At 45.4% G+C, this 26,648-nt stretch overlaps 1 protein-coding gene across 5 annotated transcripts in view; it reads right to left on the reverse strand.

Moving 5' to 3' along the window:
- The window catches only part of GPAT2 (glycerol-3-phosphate acyltransferase 2, mitochondrial), a 139,366-nt gene that overhangs the window by 16,893 nt on the left and 95,825 nt on the right, over nucleotides 1-26,648 (reverse strand). For all 5 annotated transcript variants that reach the window (XM_081960974.1, XM_081960971.1, XM_081960970.1 and 2 more), the window contains 10 exons: nucleotides 25,268-25,367; nucleotides 24,019-24,155; nucleotides 15,516-15,609; nucleotides 13,178-13,387; nucleotides 12,384-12,494; nucleotides 11,265-11,350; nucleotides 9,447-9,568; nucleotides 4,427-4,497; nucleotides 2,080-2,341; nucleotides 1,279-1,427 (listed from right to left, as the gene is read on the reverse strand). In XM_081960974.1, coding sequence (XP_081817100.1) covers nucleotides 1,279-1,427; nucleotides 2,080-2,341; nucleotides 4,427-4,497; nucleotides 9,447-9,568; nucleotides 11,265-11,350; nucleotides 12,384-12,494; nucleotides 13,178-13,387; nucleotides 15,516-15,609; nucleotides 24,019-24,155; nucleotides 25,268-25,367 — 1,342 coding nt within the window. The remainder of the gene's footprint in view (nucleotides 1-1,278; nucleotides 1,428-2,079; nucleotides 2,342-4,426; nucleotides 4,498-9,446; nucleotides 9,569-11,264; nucleotides 11,351-12,383; nucleotides 12,495-13,177; nucleotides 13,388-15,515; nucleotides 15,610-24,018; nucleotides 24,156-25,267; nucleotides 25,368-26,648) is intronic.

Here is a 26,648-nt window from a genome sequence, read left to right on the forward strand (position 1 = left end):
CCCAGCAATTTGCCTCCTGGCACAAACAGTACAGACAATATACACGGTTTGTAGTGTTATATTTCAGAATACACTTGTACAGATGCTGTTACAATTGATGTGCTTTCTGGAAGTATAATTATTCTCTGCTATTTAAAAGAAGGTACAAGAGCACGGGGCTTACCTCCTTGCAGCAAACAGCCTGATTAGCACAACAACAACAAAAATCTGCCTCCCAGCAATTTGCCTCATGAAGCAAACAGCAAGTTTCACTTTCAATTTCTCCGATCATCAGCTGTTTGAGGCTGCAGGGATTGCTATAGCTTAATTGAAGCCTCCGCAAGTCCCCGTTTGCTGCAAAGTGGTAAATTGCTGGGAGGCAGAGGCCAAAGAGTTGGAGCCGGTGGGTGGATGGGGCTACATTCAGTGAATAAGACGCACCCAAATTTTCACCCTCTTTTAGGGGGGGAAAAGGTGCATTTTATACTCCGAAAAATACAGTAGATGAGGAGAAGTTTCATCGACTTCATGGGGATTTGCATCAAAAGCCATCATTCCCCACAAGGAAACTTATTAGCCTGTTTTATGAAACCTGGTTACTCCGTGGTTTAAGTTGTCCTGCGAATGCAGCCCATTAAGGAGTCAATGACCCTTCCGCTGTTCAAAAATAAAAAAGGAATTCAAGAGTAGGGGATAGAAGGAGAAACAGAAAATTGATAAAAAATAGAACATCAAAGAGAGCAAGAGATGAGTTAAAAGAAAATGGTTAGGAAAGGAGGAAGGGAAAGAAGAGATTATTAGTAGAAAACGAAATATGTTAATACTGCTAATGATATATAGTTAAATAACATTGTTAATTGTGGATAACCAATTAAGTAAAATGCATGTTATATTAAAATTGAATTTGAGGATATACAGTATGCTACATATAGAAATTAGAATAACAAATGGAAAATGAAATGATAAATTTGGTACATTTTCTGAAAGGGCGAAAAATGCTATTGTTTAGGTGTTAAGAAAAAAGTAAGTTTAAGATGGAAATATGGGAAGAAAATAATGGGGCTGAAATTGAAAATGGTAATGTGATGGGAAACAAATTATGTAATAAGAGAGAATGTAAAAGGGGAGAAAACCCAGACAACACTTGGCTTGTAAAAAGATTTTAAAATTTGTAACAAAAAGAAAAAGAAAAAAAATAAACCTACTTCAGATAAGCAGCGAAAAGTTTCAAACCAAAAAGAAAAGAACACAAGAAATCCCCCAGAAGAACTTTGGCCTAACAAGACAACCATCTCTTACCTGACGTAGAAGGAAATCTTTGGGGAGCAGCTGAACCAGCAAGACAGACTTGTTGTGAAGTTCTTCGTGGCCCAGGACGAAGTTCCCGAGCTGCTCGGGGCTCCCCAAAAACGGCAGCACCTCCATCAGTAGGGCATTGATGGAGCAGGCTGCCAAAAAGGTTGAGGATGGGTGGGTAAACCTGAACCCCTCTTTACACCCCCATGTTTATGTACTTAGCAACACAACACATAAAAACGTAAAGATTCCCCTTGCACATGCATGGTAGTCCTTCCTGACTCTAGGGGGCGTTGCTCATCTCCGTGTCAAAGCCGAAGAGCCAGCACTGTCCAAAGACGTCTCCGTGGTCATGTGGCTGGCATGACTCAATGCTGAAGGCGCATGGAGCACTGTTATTTTCCCACCAAAGGTGGTTCCTATTTTTTCTACTTGCATTTTTTACCTGCTTTTGAACTGCTAGGTTGGCAGAAGCTGGGACAAGTAACGGGAGCTCACTCCGTTATGCGGCGCTAGGGATTTGAACCGCCAAACTGCTGACCTTTCGCTCAACAAGTTCAGCATTTTAGCCGCTGAGCCACTGTGTCCCTAACACATCACCACATAGGTGCCACCAAAGTTTAGGAGGAATGAAAGAGAAGGTCTTCCTTGTCTCCCAGAGCATCAAATACACAAACACACCCTCTGGCTCAGGTGTTTGTGTGTCCGATGTTTGTGTCTGAGCCAGAGTATTTCCTTTCCCCCCTTTTTTTTCGCAAGGCAGCTGCAGATATCTAAGTAGGCTTTGAGAACCTGGATACTTACCTCCAATGGCTTCCTGGATGAAGACGGGCAAGAGGGACGTGCTGTGGTGGCTCAGCTCCCTGATGGCCACCTCGGTTTTCTTGGCCACCACAAAGACATCACCCAACGAGAGGCTGTAGAGGGTAACGCAACTCCGGAGCAGGGAGAGGCCATGGCACAACACGTCACGGACCCGGCCGGAAAACCCCACGTCATAGTTACGCATCAGGATCTCATCGGTGAGCCATACAAAGTCTTGCATCAGCCGAGAAAGTAAAACTCCCTGGTGGATGTCAAGAAGAAAGAAAGCCAGGAAAATAAGTAAATTTATGGATGTCCAGCAATTTCCCCACTTAACTTGGAATTATTTCTGGATAATCAGGAAAAGGTCAACAGAAGAGAGGCATAATAATAGGGTAAATATTACAATACAATACAATAGCAGAGTTGGAAGGGACCTTGGAGGTCTTCTAGTCCAACCCCCTGCCTAGGCAGGAAACCCTATACCATTTCAGACAAATGGCTATCCAACATCTTCTTAAAGACTTCCAGTGTTGGGGCATTCACAACCTCTGGAAGCAGGTTGTTCCACTGATTGATTGTTCTCACTGTCAGGAAATTCCTCCTTAATTCCAGTTGCTTCTCTCCTTGATTAGTTTCCACCCATTGCTTCTTGTTCTACGCTCAGGTGCTTTGGAGAATACTTTGACTCCCTCTTCTTTGTGGCAGCCCCTGAAATTTCGGAAGACTGTTATCATGTCTCCCCTAGTCCTTATTTCTATTAAACTAGACATACCCAGTTCCTGCAACCGTTCTTCATATGTTTCAGCCTCCAGTCCCCTAATCATCTTTGTTGCTCTTCTCTGCACTCTTTCTAGAGTCTCCACATCTTTTCTACATCGTGGTGACCAAAACTGGACGCCGTATTCCAAGTGTGGCCTTACCAAGGCCTTATAAAGTGATATTAACACTTCATGTGATCTTGATTCTATCCCTCTGTTGATGCAGCCTAGAACTGTGTTGGCTTTTTTGGCAGTTGCTGCACACGGCTGGCTCATATTTAATAGCAGTTACTACTATTGATCAAGGTACCACCTATCCTGTACCTGTGCATTTGGTTTTTCTTGCCTAAATGTAGAACCTTCCTTTTTTCACCATTGAATTTCATTTTGTTAGATAGTGCCCTATGTTCAAGTTTAGTAAATATATATAATGAGGTAGATCAGTAGATGGCAATGTGAAAGTAGGCAATTCAATAATATTATTAATTTTGAATATAATCTAAGGTTGGGAATTTAAAATGTTAACGATTGGGGAAGGGGAATTTGTGAGATTTTTTTGGGAAGAAGAAATAGGGTAAACAACTGGAATAACTGGGGAAAAAAGAAGAAATACAAGGCATACAGTGAGGTTAACTATGTGTAAAAATTGAATAAGAAATGATGAAGAATTGTATAAAGAGAATAATGTTAAAGTGGGAATAGCAAAGATATTGTGATAAATGATTAATTTGTTAAGATGAATTAACAATAATTAGTTGAAGACCAAAAAAAAAGATGTTTAGCAATGATATTGAAGACTAAATGAATTGATGGGAAAAGACAAAGGATTATATAGATGAATTATTGATAAAAGTGGGAAGATTAGAACACAATGAAACCATGATTATCAATGTGATGTATAAGATGTGGTAAACACTCCTTTATGGCTCCACCTTATATCTTCCCCGTGGATTGCCCCCGGAGTCCTTAATGTGAAGCAACTAAGTTTTGAGTAGATGTGGTCGCCCTTGTCGCAGCTACCAAAGGCATTTAGGAAGGAAAGGAAGGAAGGAACAGTGGAAGAACTTACATACCGCTTCACAGTGCTTTCCAGTCCTCTCTAAGCGGCTTACAGAGTCAGCATTTTACTCCCAACAATTTGGGTCCTCATTTTACTGAACTCAGAAGGATGGAAGGCTGAGTCAACCTTGAGCTGGTCAGGATCGAACTCCTAGCAGTGGGCAGAGTCAGCCTGCAATACTACATTCTTAACCACTGCACCACCAGGTCTCCATGTTCACTCTATAGTTTGCGCTGGCCAGATTTCTTTCAGGGACCGGTCCAGTTTGGGACATCACATTTTGAAGGATGGTTCAAGGATGCCAGAGAAATGAAAGCATCCACTGTCCTATGGGGAGAGCTGACGACATGGTGTATGTTTACTCTTGGGAGGAGGAGATGATGAAGAAGCTCAGGAGATGCAGCACGTCTTCCGAGGTCCTACAGAGCAAGCCATTTCCTTTCATTTTCAAGGTCCCAAACCCTAAATAGTTTCCTGGGAGAAAGTGGGAAATCCCTGCTACCCCCCCCCCCCAACCTATTCTTACCTCTTGGTGCTTGTGTAGCAGAAGTGCAGAGAGGATGTGGACTGCCATGATGGCCGAACACGATACACCAGCTAGGAAGGGTGAGAGTGGACAGAGTTACATTTTTCAGCGTTGTTGTAACTTTGAATAGTCACTAAATGAACTGTTGTACATCAAGGACTACTTATTGTGGCCTGTCGGCTGCCAGCCCCTCCAGCAGCTGAATCAGAGGAGGTGGAGGAGGAGGCGTGGGAGTAAGGATCAGCATCAAGGCAACCTGAGAACTCCGAGGGGGAAGAGGGAGTGGAGCTGGCAGAGAGAGAGAGAGAGAGAGAGAGAGACAGAGGCGGAGCCTGGGCCGTTTGTCAGCCCTCAGATGGAGAGTCAACAGCCCCCAGGTCTGGAGGTGACTGATGAGGAAGAGGAGGAACAGCTGGGCCCAGTGCCTGACGCACGGATCAGAGGTGGGATTCAGCAGGTTCTGGCCAGTTCTGGAGAACCGGTAGCGGAAATTTTGAGTAGTTCGGAGAACCGGTAAATACCACCTCTGGCTGGCCCCGCCCCCATCTATTCTCTGCCTCCCGAGTCCCAGCTGATCGGAATGGAGATTTTGCAGTATCTATGCAGTATCTTCCCCTGGAGTGATGGAGATTTTGCAGCATCCTTCCCCTGGAATGGGGTGGAAATGGGAATTTTGAAGTAACCTTCCTGTGAAATGGGGGGGGGGGGGAGGATGGAGAATTTACAGTATCCTTCTCCTGCCATGCCCACCAAGCCATGCCATGCCATGCCCACCAAGCCACGCCCAGAGAACCGGGAGTAAAATGTGTGAATCCTACCACTGGTGCAGATGCGCAGAAGGTAAAGGAGAGGAGAGCAGTGGAAATCTATGAGCCAGACCTTGGGACGGAAGAACCACCGCTGCTAGCAAAGCCCCACCCTAGCTCTGGGGATAAAAGGCAGGAGATGAATAGATGTGGCAGACAACTATTCATCTCTCGGGCAGATGGCCTTGTTAACCTGCAGTGAGAGAGAAACTTTTTGCTGGGGCTGCTAATGAAAGAAATCTTTGCGTTCACTTCAGAAGGTTTGTTGTGTTTGGGGAGCTGAGTAAGAACACTACCTCTATACTTTAGCTTCCAGCCCCGTGATCATCTTTGTTGCTCTTCTCTGCACTCTTTCCAGGGTCTCAGCATTTTTTTTTGTACATTGGTGACCAGAACTGAGCACCGTATTCCAAGTGTGACCTCACTATTTGCAGTATAAATCGGTATTGGTAAAACCCTTCAGAGAATTCGGAGTATACCGACTTGGAATTGACAGTGTCAATTCAAATTTATGCTGCAAATGTGCAGCACATAGAGAGTCCTTTGATCCTGCTTGTGGGCCAGAAATTTCTGGGTTCAAATGCCGAAAACGATAAAAAGAATTTTAAAGGCCAATATTCAACTGAAACCATAACTTTTCTTGCTGGGATGAATGGACAGTCCATTGGAAAAGGAGCCTTGGGTGATTATTGTCATATATTACTGCTGAGAGAATATGAGATGAACAAAAATGGAAAGATTCTGAAGCACCCCCAATGGGGGAATGGTTGTTAAAGATGACACAACTAGCAGAGATGATAGAATCATTTGGTTTGATTAGAGGGAGGTCGAGAATTATGTTTATCAGTTATTGGAAACCTTTTTTATGAGCTTTTTGCTGGAAAAAAAGGGAAAACTGAGCTCATGATTTATGGGTTTGGAGATTAGAAAGGGCAGCTTATAAAAAGAAGGAAATTATAACGTAACCTTGGAGAGGGTAAGAGATAAATGCATTTATAACGAATTTCAGAAAGATTGGGAGCTGCTTCTTTATAAGTCTTTATTGTCTTTTAAATTTTTTTTATTGTTTTCCTTCCTTATTTATTACTCCTATTTTCTTTCTTTTTTAATAGTTGGCATCGATTTCATCTTGTTAAACATTTTTTCCCCTATTAAAATATATATATTGGGAAAAAACCCTAAGACACTGCAAATTCAATACTATGCTCTTGACTGAGATACCTTTTTACAGAAAATTATTAAAGCGGTGTGCAAAATCCATCTGAACTGTTTTCTCTCTGGAGGATTCAAACTGAAAACGTGGTGCACTTGGCTAATTATTATCTGGAAAGCCAGTTTGGTTCTGCGAGAGCTGGGAGACTGGGAGTTCTAGTTTTGCCTCAGAAATTTTAGTCTTCATGATTAGCATTTTGTGTATGGCTGTGAAAGTTGGACCATAAGAAATGATGAGCCCCAAAGAATGGAGGCCTTTGAATACCTAACAAGGTATTGTAAGTATATAATCCCCCTTTGCATTTAATCTAACTTCCCCCCCTCTGAAGAATGAAACACTGCAATGAAAAAGAAAACAAATCAGAAATAATAACTCCTTATTTACATATTTTAAAAAATAGAAATGTAAATATTATAAACTAATCCACTCCACCGTTAAAACAATTTCCAAGAGAAACAATCCAGTTCAAATAACCCTCAAGCATTACCCCAGATAGCAACCCATTGTTTAACCACAATCAAATCAACCAATTTTGTATTTTTTTCCTTCTTTCTTCCCACCATCCTTAAATCTTATAGATAATGCCTGTTTTCTTCTGATATTTTTCCATCTTCTCCTGCTCTTTAGAAGGCCAGATCCTGAAGATGAAACTCAAATCCTTTGGCCACCTAATGAGAAGTAAGGACTCCAGGCTTAAAGTGGCCAAGGTTGGAGACCCCTGCCCTAGTGGGCACCTAGATCCTTCTCTGGCTGGGGAATTCTGGGAGTTAAAGTCCACATGTTTTAAAATTATCAAGGTTAAGAAACCCTGCCCTGGCCAAATGCTACCAACCAGGCAGGTGTCAACTTCCATGACTATTATCAAGTTGACATAAAAAAGAGAGGAAAGGGGGAAAGAATGCCATGCATACCTTTGGCCAGAGTCAGGTCTCATATTTCTACAGCTAGCGTGTGCGCACGTTCATAGCCTGCCGCAACACCTTGTTGGTGGATGTGATTTATGACACAGAGAAGGGAGGGGATACAGGGGTAAAGTTCAGATGCCATAAAGTGGATATCAGTTTCGGCTCCGCAGAAGAACATGCCAAAATATTGATCCTAATAAATGAATGGATTTCTTTTGAACTTTGTCTCGAGGCTCGTAAATTAATTAGGTCATCTTTTGGAAACTTCACAGCAGGTGTGTGTGTGTGTGTGTGTCAAAGTGATCTCAACTGAACAAAAAAATGCACCCTTACATCCTTGGTAGCAAACAATAAATCAGCAGAAATGGAACTGCTTTGCAAGAACATACCCAGGGAGCACTCAAATGGTTTCTCCTGCTGGATAAATGGACTGTAGTAGGTCAGGATGAGCCCTTTGCTTTTATTTTGTTTTATTTTTTAAAAAATGTTTTTAAAGAGGAAAGGATTTATCTCGGTAAGATAGCGCCCCCCCCCCGGCAACACGTATTAGGAGAAACGGCAAACGCGCGCTCATAAACCATTATCCCAAGTCACGCAGGTGGTGCATTAGCACAGAGAGAGCAGCTGAAGTTATTATACTAAAATAACTGATAATTGGGAAGTTACAGCCACACTCAGAGAATAGCAATAAACTCAAAAACACCCCTTGACACGTGAGATCCATCTTTTATGTAACGAAGGCTCTTAAGCGCCTGAGTGGGTTATTCCGAGTGCTTCTGTTTTGTTCTGACCCAGCTCCCCAAACACCACAAACCCTCTGATGTGAACTCAAAAGTGTCAGGCCTGCAGCCAACTTTTCTTGTGGATCTTTGGCCAGCCACACTTTCTATTATTCTACTATGCATTTTCTATTGTAGAAAAAGGGGAAAGGGGATTGTACGGTGTTAGATGCGATGTAGCCGTAACAACATTCTTTCTAGAAAGCCAAGGTCATCCTTTGTCTCTGTACCTCTGCACCTGGCTGGAACTGGATGGGTGGAAGCTGCCAGCATGGCAGTGGGAGACTGGACCATGGGATGGACTTGTGGGTGTGGGGATGCAAGATCTTGAATTTTCAACTGGGTGGGGAAAACCGGGAAGCTTTCAGATTCGAGTTTTCCCAGATGTGCCAACATGGTTCTCTTAATAAAGTGGAACTTTGAGCAATACTTTGCCTTGGACTCTGATTTACTTTTGATTTGGAACCCTGACAAAAAGATTCCTTTATTATGAGCGCCGGCAGCCTCGGCAAAAAGTTTCTCTTAGAGACTAACAAGTCAGTCTGGCAGGGAGATGAATAGTTGTCCGCAACAACTAGTCATCTCCACCCCCTGCCTTTGATCTCCAGAGCTAGGAAGGGGCTTCACTAGCAGCGGTGGCTATTCTGTCCCAAGGACCTGCCCATAGATTTCCACTGCTCTCCTCTCCTTTGCCTTCTGCGCATCCGAGAGTCAGGCACTGGACCAGTGGTCAAATGTAAATTTTTTTTGCCACCAGTTCTGTGGGTGTGGCTTGGTGGGGGCGGAGTCATGTGACTGGCTGAGCGTGGCCAACTTTTTTCACTTTTTAAAGCATTTTTCCCCTGCCGGTTCAGGCGAATAGGTAGAAAAAAAATACTTTAAAAAGTGTGTGGGGGGGAAGCTTCTGATGATCGCGTGGCTCACAGATGATCTGCGTAATCGTTGGAAGCTTTTTTTTTTCACCTTTTAAATCATTTTTTCCCCTGCCTATTCCCCCAAACCGGCAGGAAAAAAAATTGCGTTAAAAAGCGGGAAAAAAGCTTCAGACGATCACGGGGCTCACAGCTGACCCGTGCGATCCTCGGAAGCTTTTTTTTTTTACCACTGGTTCACAGAACCAACAACAACCATCCCTACTGGTTTGGCTGAACTGGCCCGAAGCGGGAGGATTTCATCCCTGCACTGGACCCAGCTGTTCCTCTTCTTCCTCCCCAACCACCTCCAGACCTGGGGCCTAGACAACTTCAGCACCAACATGAAAAGCCACAGCTCTGGGCATCTCTTCCAGCCAGCAGGTGAGAGAGGGCAACTACTTACCACTCAAAGTGTGCAGGCTCAAATTGTCCAGCAAAACCTGTTCTTCTACGCCAGGCAGCGGCACCACATCTTGAGAGTGCGAAGGCCAACATTCCACTTTCTCACAATCCAGAATGCTGGGGCTGTTAAACCAGAGAATGGGGATGTGGTGAACAGCAGCTATTTGGATCAATACTGCCTGTCCCTGCGACCATCCCTCCCTCCCTCCCTCCCTCCCATGATGCAAATTCAGATGCTTGGCAACTGACTCACATTTATGACCTTTCCAGTGTCCTGGGGTCTTCCCTTTCGTGGCCTTCTGGCAAACAAACTCAAAGGGAAGCCGGATTCACTTAGCAACCAGGTTACTAACTTTTCAGTTGTGGTGATTCACTTAACAACTGTGGCAAGAAAGGTTGTAAAACGGAGCAAATTCACTTAACAAATGTCTCGCTCAGCATCAAAAAATTGAGGCTCAATGGTGGTCATAATTCAAGCACTATCTGTAGTAGTTTATAAGCCGCAATACCCAAATTCACTCAACCCATGAAGGCGAAACTGAGCAAATCGAACAATTTAGTATAATGCATGAATTGCTAGAAAGTCAACTGGGACTCCCTCCAAATATTTGGAGTAGCCATTATCTCCCTAAAGATGCCATTTAAACATTGCACCCTTAGATAAAGTTTTCAGTAAAGGCTGAAAATTTACAAAAAGATCAAATGAAATAGTATCACTTTATAAAACCTTAATGAGGCCACACCTGGAATATTGCAAGGAATTTTGGTCACCATACTACAAAAAAGATGTTGAGGCTTTGTGAAAAAGTGCAGAGAAGAGCAACTAAGATGATCAAAGGCCTGGAGACTAAACCATATGAATAACTGCAGCAGGATTTGGGTTTGGCTAGTCTAGAGAAGAATTAGGGGTGACATGATAGCAGAATTTCAGTATTGGTGGGGCTGCCACAAAGAAGAGGGAGTCACATTACTTTCAAAGGACCAGAGGGCAGGAAAAGAAACAATGGATGGAAAGTAACCAAGGAGAGAAGCAACCTGGAATTAAGGAGAAACTTTCTAAGAGTGAGGACAAAACCAGTGTAACAGCTGGCCTTCAGGAATCGTGGGAGTTTTTAGCAAGAGTCTAGACAGTCACTTGTCTGAAATAGTATAGGTTCTCCTGCTTGAGCAGGAGGCTGGACTAGAAGTTCTCCAAGAACCTACCCAGATTCTATTCTAGTCCATTCCATTCCAATTCCAATTCCATTCTATTCTATTCCATTCCAATTCTATTCCATTCCCTATTCCATTCCATTCCCTGTTCCGTTCCATTCCATTCTATTTTCTCTCTATATTCTATTCTATTCTATTCTATTCTATTTCTATTCTATTCCACTTTCTCTCTATATTCTATTCTATTCTATTCTATTCCATTCCATTCTATTTTCTCTCTATATTCTATTCTATTCTATTCTATTCCTATTCCTATTCCATTCCACTTTCTCTCTATATTCTATTCTATTCTATTCTATTCTATTCCATTCCATTCTTTTTTCTCTCTATATTCTATTCTATTCTATTCTATTCTATTCTATTCTATTCTATTCTATTCCCTCTTCTCTTCGTTTAGCCTTGCAACTTCCACCAACTCATGTAGAAGAGTCCTCTGTCTAACGGAACCATTTGAGCTCCTTTCTGGCTGTCTTCATAGGATCCAGCCAGTTGTTGGATCTTTCCAACTGCAGCTGGGACTTTTGCATCCTCCAAGTCTGGTGGAAGGGTGGGTGGGCCAGCCAGCCATTGCCACGTTTGCATTTCCCCAACTCTGACACAGACTTACCAGCTGCCGAGAATTTCGGGTGAGAGCAGGTCCCTCAAGGGCTTCCTAAAGTTGTTCTGCCTGAAACATCTGTTTGTCACAAACTCCTGGGAAGGAAGCAAGAGAGTCCGATGGGGAACCTCAACAGTCGCCGCCTCCTGTGCTGGCCACGCCCAACCCCTTCACTAGGGATTTTTTTTTCAATCAAATTTTTATTTTTTATATTCTTTATACATATCACCACGTGAATGGGGTGGTAACTGGGTAACGTACATTTCAGTACACATAAACATAGTCTTATTATTCCTAAATATTACATTTCATTTCCATTGTTTCATATTATTTATACATGTCTTTTGTTATCACACTTCCATTTCTGAACCACCTTTCTGTCCTTTTGTATATCTTAACATATTACTGTATAATTATTATTTTCTCCCTCTATTTTCTGTCCCTATTTTAACTTCCCCCCCCTTTCAAATCGCTATAATATTCAAAGATGTGTTTTCCACCTATTTTGCGGTTCATATTACCTTAGTTAAATCAAAGTTCCATCCTTCATTCTTCCATTTTTCAATATCTCCTTATACAGTTTTAGTATCAATCACGATCATTTATACATTTAGGGTATTTCTATTCACATTATTTCCAGTTCTTTGATCCATATAATTCTACTATTAATACACATGTTTAGATTAATATAAGTTTATATATATTTCCCTAATCGCCCATTGTTAAGTTCTAACCTTCCACTGTTGTTCATATTTTTATACATCTTTAGTAGTTGAGTCATTCAAAAAACTATTTTTCCCATTCTTCATATCCATTTATATGACAATATTATTCTGATATCTATCACACTGCTAAAATAATAATCCAACCTATATAGTTCTGGTATTAATGCACATTATTGAAATATATTCATTAAAATATTCTTTTACTCTATTTTCCCTTATCCTTCATCCCTTACCCACATCCAAACCTTTAATCTTATTTTCCTTTTAGTTTTCCTCCCATATTTGTCCCTTAGGTTTTTAATTCCACTAGGGCTTATTTTGGGGGGGGGGAGGGCTTGTATTAGGCACATGCTTGAATCAGGCTAGGGCTTTCTGGGGGGGGGGTAGGGGGGAAACGCAATACCTGCAAAGAGAAGGGCTGTGCAAGGTCGATACGAACGCAGCTCTGTCCACGACAAGCTGCTTTGCAGAGAGTCCACACCGTGGCCCAGAGACTAAGAATCCGGGTGGGGCACTGGAAAACAGAACAAGCAGCGCATACGTCAGTTGTGTCAATATTAGGACCTTCTTTAGATCCATTTTCTGGTGGACACCCCTGATTGTTCCACTGGTTAGCTGTCCTCACTGTTAGGAAGTTTATCCTTAATTCCAGGTTGCTTACCGTATTTTTCAGAGTATAAGACCCCCCTTTTTCCCTCAAAAAAGAAGCTGAAAATCTGGATGCGTCTTATACAATGAATACAGCATTTTTTTGCCTCCAGAAACCCCGCCCCCTTCACCAAAATGGCCATGCACAGCCTTTAGGAGGCTTCCAGAGTGCTCCTGGGGGCTGGGAAGGGCAGAAATGAGCAAAAAACAGCCAGTTTTTTTGCTCAATTTTAACACCCACCCAGCCCCCAGGAGCACGCTATAAACTTCCTAAAGGCTATTCATGCTTTCTGACAAAAAGTGACCATTTTGGGCCCCCACTCCCCCAGGAGCACTCAACAGGCTTCCTAAAGGGTATTTATGCCCTTTTTTGGGGGGGAAATGGGCCCATTTTCATGAAAAACGATCCATTTTGGGGAGGTTTGCAGAGTGCAAAAACATTTTTTTTAAAAAAATGCCTGTTCAAAACGTTGGTACTCTGGTGCGTCTTATACTCCGAAAAATACGGCAGCTTGTGTTTCAGGGCCTTTTGGCATCAGATGTTCTTACCTCTTTCCCCCTGTGAACGAAGTCAGGGGTTCTCTCATAGGAGATGCCAATGGGCACAATTGTGACATCTGGGACGGCCCCAGTGTAATAAGCACTGAGCACCAAGTTCAGCCAAGCTCTACCGGAGGGGGAGAGCTGCTGAGACCCCGAGAAGACCTCTTCCAAGAAGATCAGCAGGGGTTGCTTGCTCAGGAGTAGTTCTTCGACGTACTGTGAGAGAAGAGAGGAAGTCCATGAACGACAAAAACCATCCATTCTTGCATCAACAGATTCATTGGCTCCAACCTTCCTAACAGGAGTCTTCCAACTTGGCAACTTTAAAGACTCGTGGACTTCGGTTCCCAGAATTCCTCAGCCAGCAGGGCTGCACAAAAATAAGCCCATAGTTGTCTGGGAGTTGAAGTCCACAAGTCTTAAAGTTGCTCCTGCTTTTAAGCACTTTATGCTCAGCGTTGTGCGATGTTAAAATAGAATTGAACAGATTAGAATAGAATACAGAATAGAATAGAATTGAATTGAGAAACAGGATGAAATTAGAATAGAATCGAATTGAATACAGAATAGAATAGAATAGAGAAATGGGATAAAATGACTAGAATAGATTGCATTAGAATAGATTAGAATAGAACAGAGAAACATGATAAAATGAATAGAATAGAATAGAAAATAATAGAATAAATTATAATAGAATAGATTATAATAGAACAGAGAAATAGGATAAAATGAATAGAATACAATAGAATACAGAACAGAACAGAACAAGGGATAGGATAGGATAGAATTCTTTATTGGCCAAGTGTGATTAGACACACAAGGAATTTATCTCCAGTGCACAAACAATGTATTGTGAGAGGTCATAGATCATAAATCATAGTTACAATCTTCATAAGCCAGAATATTCAAGGCTCAGTGAGTCATAAGATACAAAAGGAATAGATAATAGACCATCCAAAGAAACCGCCACTATAATAAATCTACAGGTCCACTTTATCCGATCTGATTATTACAGGCAGATTAGATGAAACTGCCCACAGGCCCATCAAAGAGGATCGGGGGGGGGGGGGAGTCCCCACAGACAGTCCAATGCAAAACGTTCAAAGGATTTCTATCACTTCTATGCTGACCGAACCACAAGGGGCCATTCACAACAGCTACAAATGACAACATCTCCCTTTGCGCCTCTCCTTTGGAAGAGCAGAAACAGCAGCCTCAATTAAGCTCTGCAAGGAAGGAAGGTCTCAGCTGCTCTTTTAACATTCTTTCTTCCTTTCTTTACTTAAAAAAACAGCTTTGAAGGTAAGATGACAAGGGGTGTGTGTGTGTGCTTGAACAACAGTTTCCAGAGACTGCGCAAGGCTCTCTGGGACGGTTCTTTGTTCTTCCCCACGGCCATGAAAACTTGAAAATTGCATTGCGGACTGTCCCAGAAGGGGCTTTATTTTCCCCAAAAGGCAACTGGACTTTTCTTTATTTTTTTCCTTGAAGACATTTTGCTTTTCAAGCAAGAAGCTTTTCCAGTTCTGAATGGGGGATTGGAGGGTGGGTGGGGAAATGGAACGATTTATATTCCTTGTAGTCATTTGGTAGTTCGCTCTCTCTGTGTCCATCTCTGCTTCTCTGTCTGTCTCTGTGACTCTCTCCCCCTCTCCCTCTGTCTCCCTCCCCCTCTCTCTTTCGCTTTCTGTATCTATCTTTCTCTGTCTCTTTCTCTGTCTCTACTCTCTCTGTCTCCTCTCTCTCTCTTTCTGCCTCTGCCTCCCTCTCTGTCTCTCTTTCTGTCTTTGTCTCTCCTCTCTGTGTCTTTCTGTCTCTCTTTCTCTCTCCCACTCTGTCCCCCTCTCTCTGTCTTTCTCTGTCACTACTCTCTTTCTCTCTCCCTCTCTGTCTTTCTGTCTCTCTCTCTCTGCCTCTGTCTCCCCCCCTCTCTTTCTCTGTCTCTATTCTTTGTCTCTCTGTCTTTCTCTCTCCCTCTCTGTCTCTACTCTCTCTTTCTTTCTTTCTCCCTCCCACTCTCTCTGTCTCCCTCTCTGTCTTTCTGTCTCTACTCTCTCTGTCTTTCTCTGCCTCTAATCTCTCTCTCTTTCCAATTCTCTGTTCAACCTGTCCTTTTCCGACATGAAAAAGCACAAACCAGAATACCCAACTTAATCCAAGGATTAACAAAGAAGAAGTTACGTTCAAGAGCCTCCAGCCAAACTTTCAAAGTCCCTTCAGTCTCCCTAGGCAGTCCTTCTCCTTTGGAATGCTCTTGTAGAGCCCTTCCTTCAGCCTCCCCAAACGCCCCCAGCCCCAAAGAGTCCAGCATTTCCCTGCCCCAAACATCAAGCATGCCACTTACGGAGGCCACCACAGCTCTGGAGAGGGCGCCAATGTCCCATCTCTGCCCCATTCCCTGGGGCAGGAACAGCCCTCCTAGAGAAGCCAGCAGGGCCCTGGACCAAGAAGATAAGGAACCTGTTAGTTCACCCTGAGAAAATCTGTGGATGACATATTTTGGGGGGGGGGGAAATATTCAGACACACCAGGAGAAATTTGCTATATAGTAGAGCAGTCTACCTCGGGCAAATATTTGCTGCCTTTGGAGTGCTGAAGTAGAAAAGCCATTTTTTTTTCCAAATATGGAGAAATACCACTTGAAACATGAAAGTCATGGATGAGTTGCTTGCGCGGGAGAGAAATGCAACTACGGCTCCAGTTCAGGGACTCAAAAGTCACGGAAAATGGAAAGGCTCAAAATAAAGACAAACATGCATTTTAAGAGTACACTTAAAGTTAGTCTGCAGGCTTTGGTTAAATGGGGGGAATTAAAGAAAAAAAAATAGCTTGGTTCTGCATTCTTCATTTGGGCACAGCTGTGCAGATAGAAAAGCGAAATTCCGTTGGTTGGTTGGTTGTGGGCAGAAGGCATCCTGCAAATTGTTAAAACACCGTTATTGCATTGAAAGAGACTCACGGAAATGGGTTTATTAGAAACAAACGGGTAAAAAGCTTTTTTCCAAGAAAGAGCCTCCCACACACATTTCAAAAAAGAAAAAAAAGAAAAGAAAAGAAGAAAAGTACAAGGAAGGGAAAGAAAGAAAAGCTCCATAGAAAAAACAGGAAGTCTTCAAGAAAAGATTGGATGGCCATTTGTTTGGGATGGAACGACCGTTGACTTACCTGAACGGTCCTTCTAGGTGCACTGCGAGGGGAATCCAAGCATGGGTTAACTTTGTCCATTAGCTTAGAGCAGTGATGGAGAACCAATGGCACGCGTGCCACAGTTGGCACACGGAGCCATTTGTCAGGGCATGCGAGGCGCTGCCCTGTCAGCTGGCCAGTGCGCATGCGCGTGCTGGCCAGCTGAGTTCACCCTTTCTTAAAGCCATTTTTCGCCCTCCCCAGGCTCCAGAGCCTTTATAGGAGCCCGGGGAGGGCGAAAAGAGCCTCCACTTCCTCCCTGGAGGCCCTCCAGAGACTTCATGAGCTTCCCTGAAGCCTCCGGAGTGCAAAATAACGGCCCTACGGGCAAACCGAAAATTTGCTTGGAGGGTCATTTTGACTGCTTCCGAGGCTTCAGGGAAGCACCCTGAAGGTCCCTCAAGCCTTCGGAGTGCTCAAAACGACCCTCCGAGCAAACCGGAAGTCACTTCCTGTTTGCTCGGAGGTTTGTTTTGACTGCTCCGGAGGCTTCAGGGAAGCGTCCTGAAGGTCCCTCAAGCCTCTGGAGGGCTTCCGGGGGGCAGGGGAGGCTGTTTTCGCCCTCCCCGGGCTCATATAAAACCTCTGGAGCCTGGGGAGGGCAAAAAAAGCATGCAAAAAAAGGGGGGGGAGCGCCTGTAGTGCATGCATGCGCACTGGGGGGGCGCACATTGCATTATGGGTGCGGCACACCCGCACACTACCCCCCTGAGCTCCCCCCATTTATGGCACACGAGCCAAAAAAGGTTCGCCATCGCTGGCCTAGAGACTGAGTTACGTAATTGTTGACCACACCTCCTCTGATTGGGATAGTTCAGTTTTGTACGAAGGTTCAGCCAATCCAAGAGATGGAACAATTGTCACGGAAAGCAAATAGTCAATGAGGTAATTAAACCATACGAGTGAAAGTCTAGGCGAAAGTCAAATGTCTGGACGAGTCGAAGCCAAGGGCGGGTTTGGATTCCCCTCGCAGCGCACATAGAAGGACCGTTCAGGTAAGTCAACGGTCGTTCTCCTGTGCGCTGCTTGGGGAATCCAAGCATGGGACATGCCAAAGCAATGAGTGTCAAGGGCGGGAGCTAGGCTGGTCAGAGGCCCTACGTGGTGAAAGAACCCTCTGCAAGACTCGCCGCCCAAAGGAAGCCTCTGCTGAGGCATATATGCCCACTTTATAATGTCTGACAAAGGGCGAAGGTGATGACCAAATCACCGCCCTGCAGATGTCCTCCACTGAGGCCTGCGTCGCCCAGGCCGCCGTGGTAGCAGCACTCCTGGTGGAATGGGGAGTGCTGCGTCTGGGAACCAGTCGGGATTGACTGCGGTAGGCAAGGGCAATACATGCTTTCAACTAGCTTCCGATGGTATTTGAGGGCACCTTTTGCCCCATGGATGATGGCTGAAAAAACACGAACAGTGCCTCTGACCTTCTGAATGATGCAGTGCATTTCACATAGTGACGGAGCGCCCTGCGAACGTCAAGGTGATGCCACCGCCGCTCCTGTGGATATGAAGGCTGCGGGCAGAAGTCTGGAAGAATGAATTATTGCGCTCTGTGGAACCAAGAGTTAATTTTCAGAAGGAATGCCGGGTCCAACCGGAGAACGACTCTGTTCAGATGGAAGATACAGAGGTCCTCGCGGACTGACAGCGCCGCCAACTCCGACACCCTCCTAGCCTATGTAATTGCTACCAAGAAGACAATTTTAAGGGTCAACAATTGGAGACTGATCGTGCGAATGGGCTCAAATGGTGCAGCTGTGAGGGCCCTAAGTACCAGGAACAAGTCCCAGGTAGGGTAGCAATGTACTACCGGCGGCCTGAGGTTCGATGTGCCCTTCAGGAATGATCGGACCCTGAAGTGTTGTGCCAGAGAACGGCCCTGCCCATTGCCAACCCCAGTTGATAGAGCCGCAATTTGGCAGCGGAGGGTGTTGGGCGTTAGTCCCTTGTCCATGGCCATTTGCAAGAAGTCCAATACCTGTGGTACGGATGTCTTGATCGGGTCATCGCCGGCTGTCCAACACCATCTGCAGAAAGCCTGCCAGGTGGCCTCGTAGATGTGAGTTGTGGACGGGCGTCGAGCTGCCTGGATTGTGTCGATGACTTTGTCAGAAAAGTGCTGTCAAGTCAAGATAGCCCGCTCACGTGCCACACGGCTAACTGTAACAGTTGGGTGTTCGGATGAATGAGAGCCCCCTGGGAGAGGTGTATCCGATCGTCTGGGATTCTCCAGGGGCATGAGATGGACAGATGGACGAGGTCGGTGTACCAAGGGCGACGTGACCACATCATGTCCGCCTGTTCCGCTAGGATTTTCCGAATAACAAGTGGAATGATTGGTAGAGGCATAAAGGTGTAAAGGAGGCCCTCCGGCCACGGGCTGTGAAGCACGTCGGTGCCCTCCGCCCTTGGTGCTTGGTACCTGGTGTAAAACCTCGGCAGTTGTGAGTTGTGAGGCTGCGCAAAGAGGTCCACTTCGGATCGGCTGAACCTGTGAGACAGTTCCTGGAACAGGGCCGGATGGAGATGCCACTCCACCTGGTCCACTGTGGCCCTGCTCAGCCAATCTGCCTGTGTGTTGGCTGTGCCCGATGTGTGCTCCGCTCAAATTGATAGTAGGTGGTTCTCTGCCCAATGGTGAAGTCTCTCCGCTTCCATCATCAAGGATTTGGACCACGTGCCTCCTTGGAGGTTGACATGAGCCTTGGAGGCCACGTTGTCAGTGAGGACTAACACATGGTCGGCCATCACCAGGTCCCGAAACTCGTGGAGAGCTAGCTGAATGACCCGAAGCTCCAGCCAGTTGATGCTGTTCCGGAGTTCTTGGGCAGTCCAGCGTCCCTGGTCCAAGGCGTGAGCTCCCCAGCCGAATAGACTCGCATCCGTCATTACAATACAATACAATACAATAGTAGAGTTGGAAGAGACCTTGGAGGTCTTCTAGTCCAACCCCCTGCCTAGGCAGGAAACCCTATCCCTTTTCAGACAAATGGCTATCCAACATCTTCTTAAAAACTTCCAGTGTTGAGGCATTCACAACTTCTGGAGGCAAGCTGTTCCACTGATTAATTGTTCTAACTGTCAGGAAATTTCTCCTCAGTTCTAAGTTGCTTCTCTCCTTGATTAGTTTCCACCCATTGCTTCTTGTTAGTACGATGTGGTCTGGCTCCTTGAAGGGACATCCCTTGAGTAGTTTGGAGGATGTTCACCATCGGAGCGATTGAAGCACCTTGGGTGGTAATGCAACCCTGGTCTGCGAGTGACCGGTGTGGGCCCACTGGAAGGGGAGTAAGAACCATTGGAGCGGCCGCACATGGAATTGTGCCCAGGGAACTATGTCTATGCATGATACCATTTTCCCGAGAAATTGGGAAAGAACTGCTAGCGGTAACGACCTCTGTCGGAGCACTTGACTCACCAGGGTCTGCAGGCTTTGATGTCTCTCCTGCGATAATGATATCTTGCACAACTCCAAGTTGATGAGAGTGCAATAAGGACCTGATCGGATGCAGGTGGCTTTTCGGAAAGTTCAGGACGAAGCCATGGCACTGCAGAGTGTCGATTGTAGCTTGTAGGCCCTGGTTTGTCTGGTCCCGGGATGATGACAGGATCAAGATGTCATCTAAATAGCAATTGACTCTTATGGGCGTTGATCGAAAAGATGCGGCTATTACCACCAGCAACTTTGTGAAGGTTTGCGGGGCCGAAGAAAGCCGAATGGCAGTGCCCGGTACTGGAAGTGGCGCCCGGCAAATTGGAATCTTAAGAACCTTCGATGTGCCGGATGTATCGGCACGTGGACGTATGCCTCCTTGATGTCGACGGAGGTCATCAGATCGCCTTGGCGAATGCAGGGCAGGATGCTTTTTAGAGATTGCATCTTGAACCTCTGATATTTGAGGTATAAGTTGAGCCGTTTCAAGACTAGGATAGCCCGCCATCCTCCTGAGTTTTTCAGAACTAGGAATATTATCGAATAGAAGCCTAGTCGTTCTTGCCCTTGTGGAACCTTTTCTATGGCATTGATTGACAACAGATGTTGGATCTCGGTGTCCATTAGACGCTGTTTTATCTGACACCTGGGTATGGGGCACCTGATGAAACGCTTGGGGTGGATGGTGAGAAATTCTAGAGTAAGGCCCTACCTCATAGTCTGAATGGCCCAGGCGTCCAAGATGGTTTCTGCCCACTGGTGGATGAAGGCTGTTAGACATCCCCCAATGGGCCCCACCCTGTGTGAGTCACCGGTATCTACGAAAGGACCGGTTGTTGGCACCAGGAAATGGCCGCCGCGCCTGAGGCCATTGCTGGTTCTGCTGCCAGCCTCTATCTCTGGTCCCGGTACGGTCCTGAGCCCTATCCTGTGGTTGTGTATAAGACCTGTTGTACTGGGAGTTATACGGGGCGGTAGTGTACCCCGAATCCCCAGCCCGAAATGGCTGCCTTCTGTTGTAGGGCTGTTGTTTCCTGTCTGTACGTCTAGTGGTTGACGGAAGGGCTTTATGTTTGTCCCTCGTCTCAATTAAGATAGGGTCTAACGCAGCACCAACTTTGAATGGGGTGGAGGCTAGGCGCCATTTGGAACGTAGGTCCGTCTGCCAATGGCGGAGCCAGAGGGCGACAGGAAGCAACATTGGATACTACCGCTCCAGACACGAATTTGGCCACGTTGTGGGTAGCATCAAAGGAAAACTCTAGCGCTACCACCAGTTTGTTGATGTCTTGGTGGAGACACATATCATCAGGAGCAAGCCTGGCCTGTAATTGCTTGAGCCAAACTAGCGAAGTCCTATTGAAGAATGAGGCTGATGTGGCAGCCTGCAACGCCCAGACAGCGAATGACCAGCTCGGCCTTACAGTCCTCAGCCTTGAGGCCCTCCAAAATTTCAGATGGGATCAAGGCTGGAGAGGCTAAGGCCTCAACTGGTGGGTCCACCGTGGGGAATTGGAGAATTCCATCCAGTTCAGGAGTGGAGGTGTAGAGCTTCCTGTCCCCGTTGCTGGGGTGGGGGAACCGTGGTTGGTTGTGCACATTGTTTTGAACAACGTCCAAAAACAGTTTTGGAAAGGGAATGGCATTCTGTTCCTGTACCTGTTCAGCAAACAAAAACTCCGTGGGACCAAGTCCTACCGCAGGACTAGCCTGGGTGGAAGTGCCGCCCATATTGGTAGTTGCTTTGGCCTTGTATAGAAGTTTTTTAAATAAAGCAGGCCGGAACAAGCCGGAAAAGGCGGACCTGTCCTGCACTACGCCCTCGTCATCAGAGTGTTCTAGGTCTGCCACCCCTTCCTCTTCACCTAACACCGATCCCTCACTGTAGACTGAGGGGAGTGGTGATGGGGGGGGTGTCAGCCTGGGAATTAGGAGTTTCCCTAGGTGAGGTTGCAACCCTAGACCTTTGGGCCCTGCGATGCAATCCCGCATCCACGCCCTGTGCAATGGCTGCTGAGATCATGTTTTGTAGTGCAGGTTAAACTCAGAACCTTCCTCACGTCTCAGCCCAGCAGCTGTGGGAGTAAACGTGGCTGTAGGTTCTGAACGCGTAGGCGCTGGAGCTGAGGCTGTACTGGCCTCAGAAGGATCAGGGGAAGATTGGAGCCCCAATACCCCCTCCTCAGTTGTTAGTTCCAGGGGGTCCGGAGACCAACCCTGTATCCCAGTCAAATGAAGGGGAGAGTTGGATGAGTGGCCTTCAGCCACTAAAGCCACAGGTGACCTGTTGGTAGCCACGGGGGCTTTTGATTTACCCTTGTCTTTGCGCTTGGCAGCCCTAACGGAGCTGCAGATGAAGCACGAGCCCTGTGGCGAGCGGCCTTAGTGGTGGCTCTCCCCACCCTAGTACTGGCCCCAGCGGCCTCGGAGTGCAACAGGGAAGAGGTAGACGCCCCAGCGCTGCCTCCGGAGATGGAATGATCAGCCATAATTAATAATAGGGAGTTGAAAGGCTCAGCTAACGTCTCAATATCAGAGGTGATTGCCGGAAAGGCCGAAGCGGAACGACTCTGAATACTTTGCAAGGCAACCGCATGCGCTAGAGCTAAGAGATGGCGAACCGACCTCCTCAGCTCCCAGAACAAGCCGTTAGTGATGTAGGTGCTGTTTGGGCACAAAACACTAAGGGCGCCCCTTCTGGCTGTACCTTGCCGCCCAGAAAAGCAGCTTCAAAATGGCCACCGCGGCACAGGGAAACGGTGCAAAATTCAATGTCTCAAAATGGCGGCCGCTCGCCTACAGGAAGCTCTGCACGGGCAGAAGCCAACAACAAAGGGAAAGGCAGCGCCGCAACTGTGAGGCGACTAAATCATGTTGGGCCAATCGCGCTCTCTAAGCGGATTGTGGCCACCCAAACCGACGCGCGAGAGGCAAACCTACTCTCACCACGGCACCTGTGGGACTGAAGAACGGCGAACCGACTCACATCCACGGCAGCTAGCTGCTGCAATCCTTTCAATGCGCTGGTTCCCCCGGCCGCAAGAGCCTCAAGGGAAGTCACTGAAGTACCCACGGGAGCGAATCTAGCCCAGCGTAATTACTGCCCGTCGGAACGAGCAGGCAATGCAGCTTACGCTGTCTTGAACCACAATATTCAGTCCAAATGCATGAAATAAATCCAGAAGTAAATAAATCCAGAAATAATAACTAAATAAACAAACAAATAAATAATAATAATGAGCAATTTGTCTAATGTCCTAGAAGAAAATTTTTTACGTCTCTTTAGGCTGGACTGAGTTAAAAACTGAACTATCCCAGTCAAAGAAGGCGTGGTCAACAATTTTTAAATGTATTGTCTTATAAATTCGGGGGGGGGGGGTTGGATATGTATTTAATTTCTTTGTAACTTTTGGGATGTGTGTCTTTTAATGTTGTACGCCGCCCTGAGTCCTTTTGGAGAAGGGCGGCATATAAATCCAATAAAAAGCAACAAAAAAGAAAGTAACTCAGTCTCTAGGCTAATGGACAAAGTTAACCCATGCTTGGATTCCCCAAGCAGCACACTGGAGAATAAGATCTCGTGTCATGGGCAGGGGTTTGGAGTAGATCAGAGGTGTCAAACTCGATTTTATTGAGGGACGTATCAAGGTTGTGTCTGACCTCAGGGGGGGGGGGCGTGCCTAGGATGGGCGCGGCCAGTTCGACGTTACTCCTGTTGGCAGCAGATTCGGACAGTGAGGAGGTTGGGGAGGAGCAGGGGCCAGTCCTGGAGTCTGGGGAAGGCTCGGATGAGGGCTCTGTGTCGGAGGCAGAGATGGGACCAGGGCCATATGCCAGTTATCAGCTGCCTTCAGTCAGACATCAGTGAGACAATATATCACTTAGGATTTATACTAAAGCAATAAATTGATTTTTTTAAAAAGATTAAAATCTTTTCCAGGCTGTTGAAACTCTGATTTGGGGTTTTACCGATTAGATTGATAGATCTTTATAGAAATGGCATGTTCATATGATTATGAAAAAGCAAAAAATTGTGATTTGATGTTAATGTCTTATTCTACTGCAACAGAGAGAGTTGGAAGTCGATGCTTCTTTTTCTTATCTTTTCTCACTTCTGTTCCCCCTCACTGCTTTTCTATTTACTTTTGTATTTTATAATGCTTTATAATTCAATAAAACTGTTAAACGCAACCCCCCCAAAAAAACTTTTCCAGAACATTGACTCTACCTGTAGGTGGGAGTGAAGGTTTTGTTCTCCCAAGCCACGCGTGGCATAGCTATGCCCTGGGAGACCAAAAGGAACGGAAGCCACAGACCATCCAGGTGAGACTTGTGTGTAGAAAGGAAAATCACGGGAGTATCAGCCTGGTTGTAGGGGAAAAATAGAGAGATTTAAGTTCTAGCAAGAGAAAATTGCTGGGATATTAACACATCATATGAGCACTGTCAGGTTTCCAAAAAATGCCCTAATTGATTTATTGAGTCTCGAGCCAAATTTCAAAAGAAAATTAGTCATTTCTTAGGAGCATTTATTTTGGCAAAATCTTTATTTTTGTAGTCCGATCTTAGCCTCATGTGAATTATGGCTGAACTTTGCCCCCGTTCCTTCCCTCCCCTCAGTCTGCATCATAAATCACATTCCCCAATGAGGTGCACCCCTCCCAAGTCTGCTGCGGTAATCTGAGATCCAACTCTAGCCGAACTCTTTCCAGGCCTTTAATCATCTTAGTTGTTCTTCTTTGCACTTTTCCCAAAGTCTCAACATCTTTTTTGCAATGTGAGGACCAAAACTGGATGTAGTGACATGCCCCAAGCCTGAGTCTGCAGGGGAAGATGAGCTGGAACCTGAGCCGACAGAGATTGAGGGGGTGGCTTTGTTGGCTTCGGAGGAAAATGGGGAAGAGCAGGGCCAGTCAGGCCAGGATTAGGACAGCTTGTAGACAGGGAGGAACAAGGGCAGGATGAACATAAGAGGCAAAGCTCAGGCGAGGAGCAAGGACCACCCCCTCCTGATCCAAGAGCATGGAGAGTGGAGAGAAGGCGAGAACAGAGCAGACTGACCCAACTACTTGGCAGGAGAGCGCCCCGCCTGTCTTCACCTGGGGAATGAGACTTAAGGAGATGCTGTTGGGAGGGGCATTTGTCGGGAACAAACCCTGAAGTGTTGAGTGCCAGACGTTTGAACTTGCCAAGAATCCCTGCATTCTTTCTGGCTTTCTGGACTAATTACCTGGATCCTTTGCTTCCTGAACTCCTTGATTTGCCCTGCTGGATTTATTGCTGTGCAGCTTGAGGGGTGTGTGTGTGTGTGTGTGTGTGTGAGAGAGAGAGAGAGAGAGAGAGAGAGAGAGAGAGAGAGAGAGAGCGAGCAGCTATTTGTGTTATCTCTGTGCAGTGTCCGGGGTCATCCCATGCAATAGTCCAGGTGTGGCCTTACTAAAGTTTTATAAAGACCTCAGGAAGGCTTCCTCCCTTACCATCTCTCCTGCTTTGTGCACCATCTCCAACTGCCCTTTGTGGACTATCACTCTGAGGAATATCCGGGTCAGGAATTTTAGCAGAACCCAGTGGCAGAACCTAAAGGAAGAGAAGGTGTTAAGGGTCAGAGAAGAAGCTCAGCAAGTCTGGGCAAGCTTATTAGCAGCTTCTAAAGAGGGCTTGAGCCACAGGCTCCATGAACATTTGACCATCGCCTCTGTTTTTCACCAATTATTGCAAACGCAGTTCAAGCCACCCCCAATATAATTTTCATAACACCTGTAGTAGCCTAGTCAATCCAGGGCCAAGATTGCACATCCTTCCTAAAAGTTTGCCTGCAGACCAGTGATTGCAGATAAACGTCATTTATTTGTTTATTTTCATTCCCTTAAACAAAAAAGCCACCCGTCTCGCTACAAGGCAAGAATAAATTCTATTTAAAAGCCTCCGAGCACTGCTGACGAAGTCCTGCAATGCACAACCTGGGAAATTCTTGGCCATCCTTCACCTAACGGGGAAGACCCCTGTAGGAGCTTCCCCCATTTTCCCCACTCACAAAACCTGCAGAAGCTGAACCTGGAAAGGAGGCCATAAAAATAGTCCAATGAGATTTAGGGCAGGGCTGGATCTTCTGATTGTGGAAGGAAGGAAGGAAGGAAGGAAGGAAGGAAGGAAGGAAGGAAGGAAGGAAAGAGAAAGAAAGAAAGAAAGAAAGAGGAAGTAAAGAAGAAAAATAAATAAATAAAGGAAGGAACAAAGAAAGAAGAAAAAGAAAGGAAGGAAGAAAAAGAAATAAAGAAAGAAGGAAAGAAAAAGAATGAAGAAAAAGAAATAAAGAAAAAAAGGAAGGATGGAGGAAAAAGAAAAAAAGGAAGAAGGAAAGAAAGAAGAAAGAAAAAGGAGGCAAAGAGGAAAAATAAAGAAAGAAAGAAGAAAAAGAAAGGAAGAAGAAAGGAAGGAAAGAAAGAAGGAAAGAAAAAGAAAGAAAAAGAAATAAAGAGAAAAAGGAAGAAAAAGAAAGGAAGAAGGAAAGAAAGAAGAAAAAGGAGGAAAAGAAGAAAAACATGAATAAAAGAAGAAGGAAGAAAAAGAAGAAAGAAAAAGAAAGAAAGAGAAGGAAGGAAAGAAAGAAAGAAGAAAAATGAAAAAAGAAGAAAAAGAAAGAAGAAAATTAAAGAAAGGAAAGAAAGAAAAGAAAAAAGGAAGGAAAGAAAAAAAGAAAGAAAGAAAAAGGAAGGAAAAGAAAGAAAGAAGAAAAGGAAAGGAAGGAAGGAAGAGAAAGAAAGAAAAACGGAAGAGAAAGAAAGAAAGACACTGTGCTTAAATATACTCCAGAGTTGAACTGCAACGCAGATCAGAATCAGAATCCAGGCTGGTTCT

Source organism: Natrix helvetica, assembly GCF_964273705.1.
Source record: "Natrix helvetica genome assembly, chromosome: 8".
In the NCBI taxonomy this organism is placed as follows: domain Eukaryota; kingdom Metazoa; phylum Chordata; class Lepidosauria; order Squamata; family Natricidae; genus Natrix; species Natrix helvetica.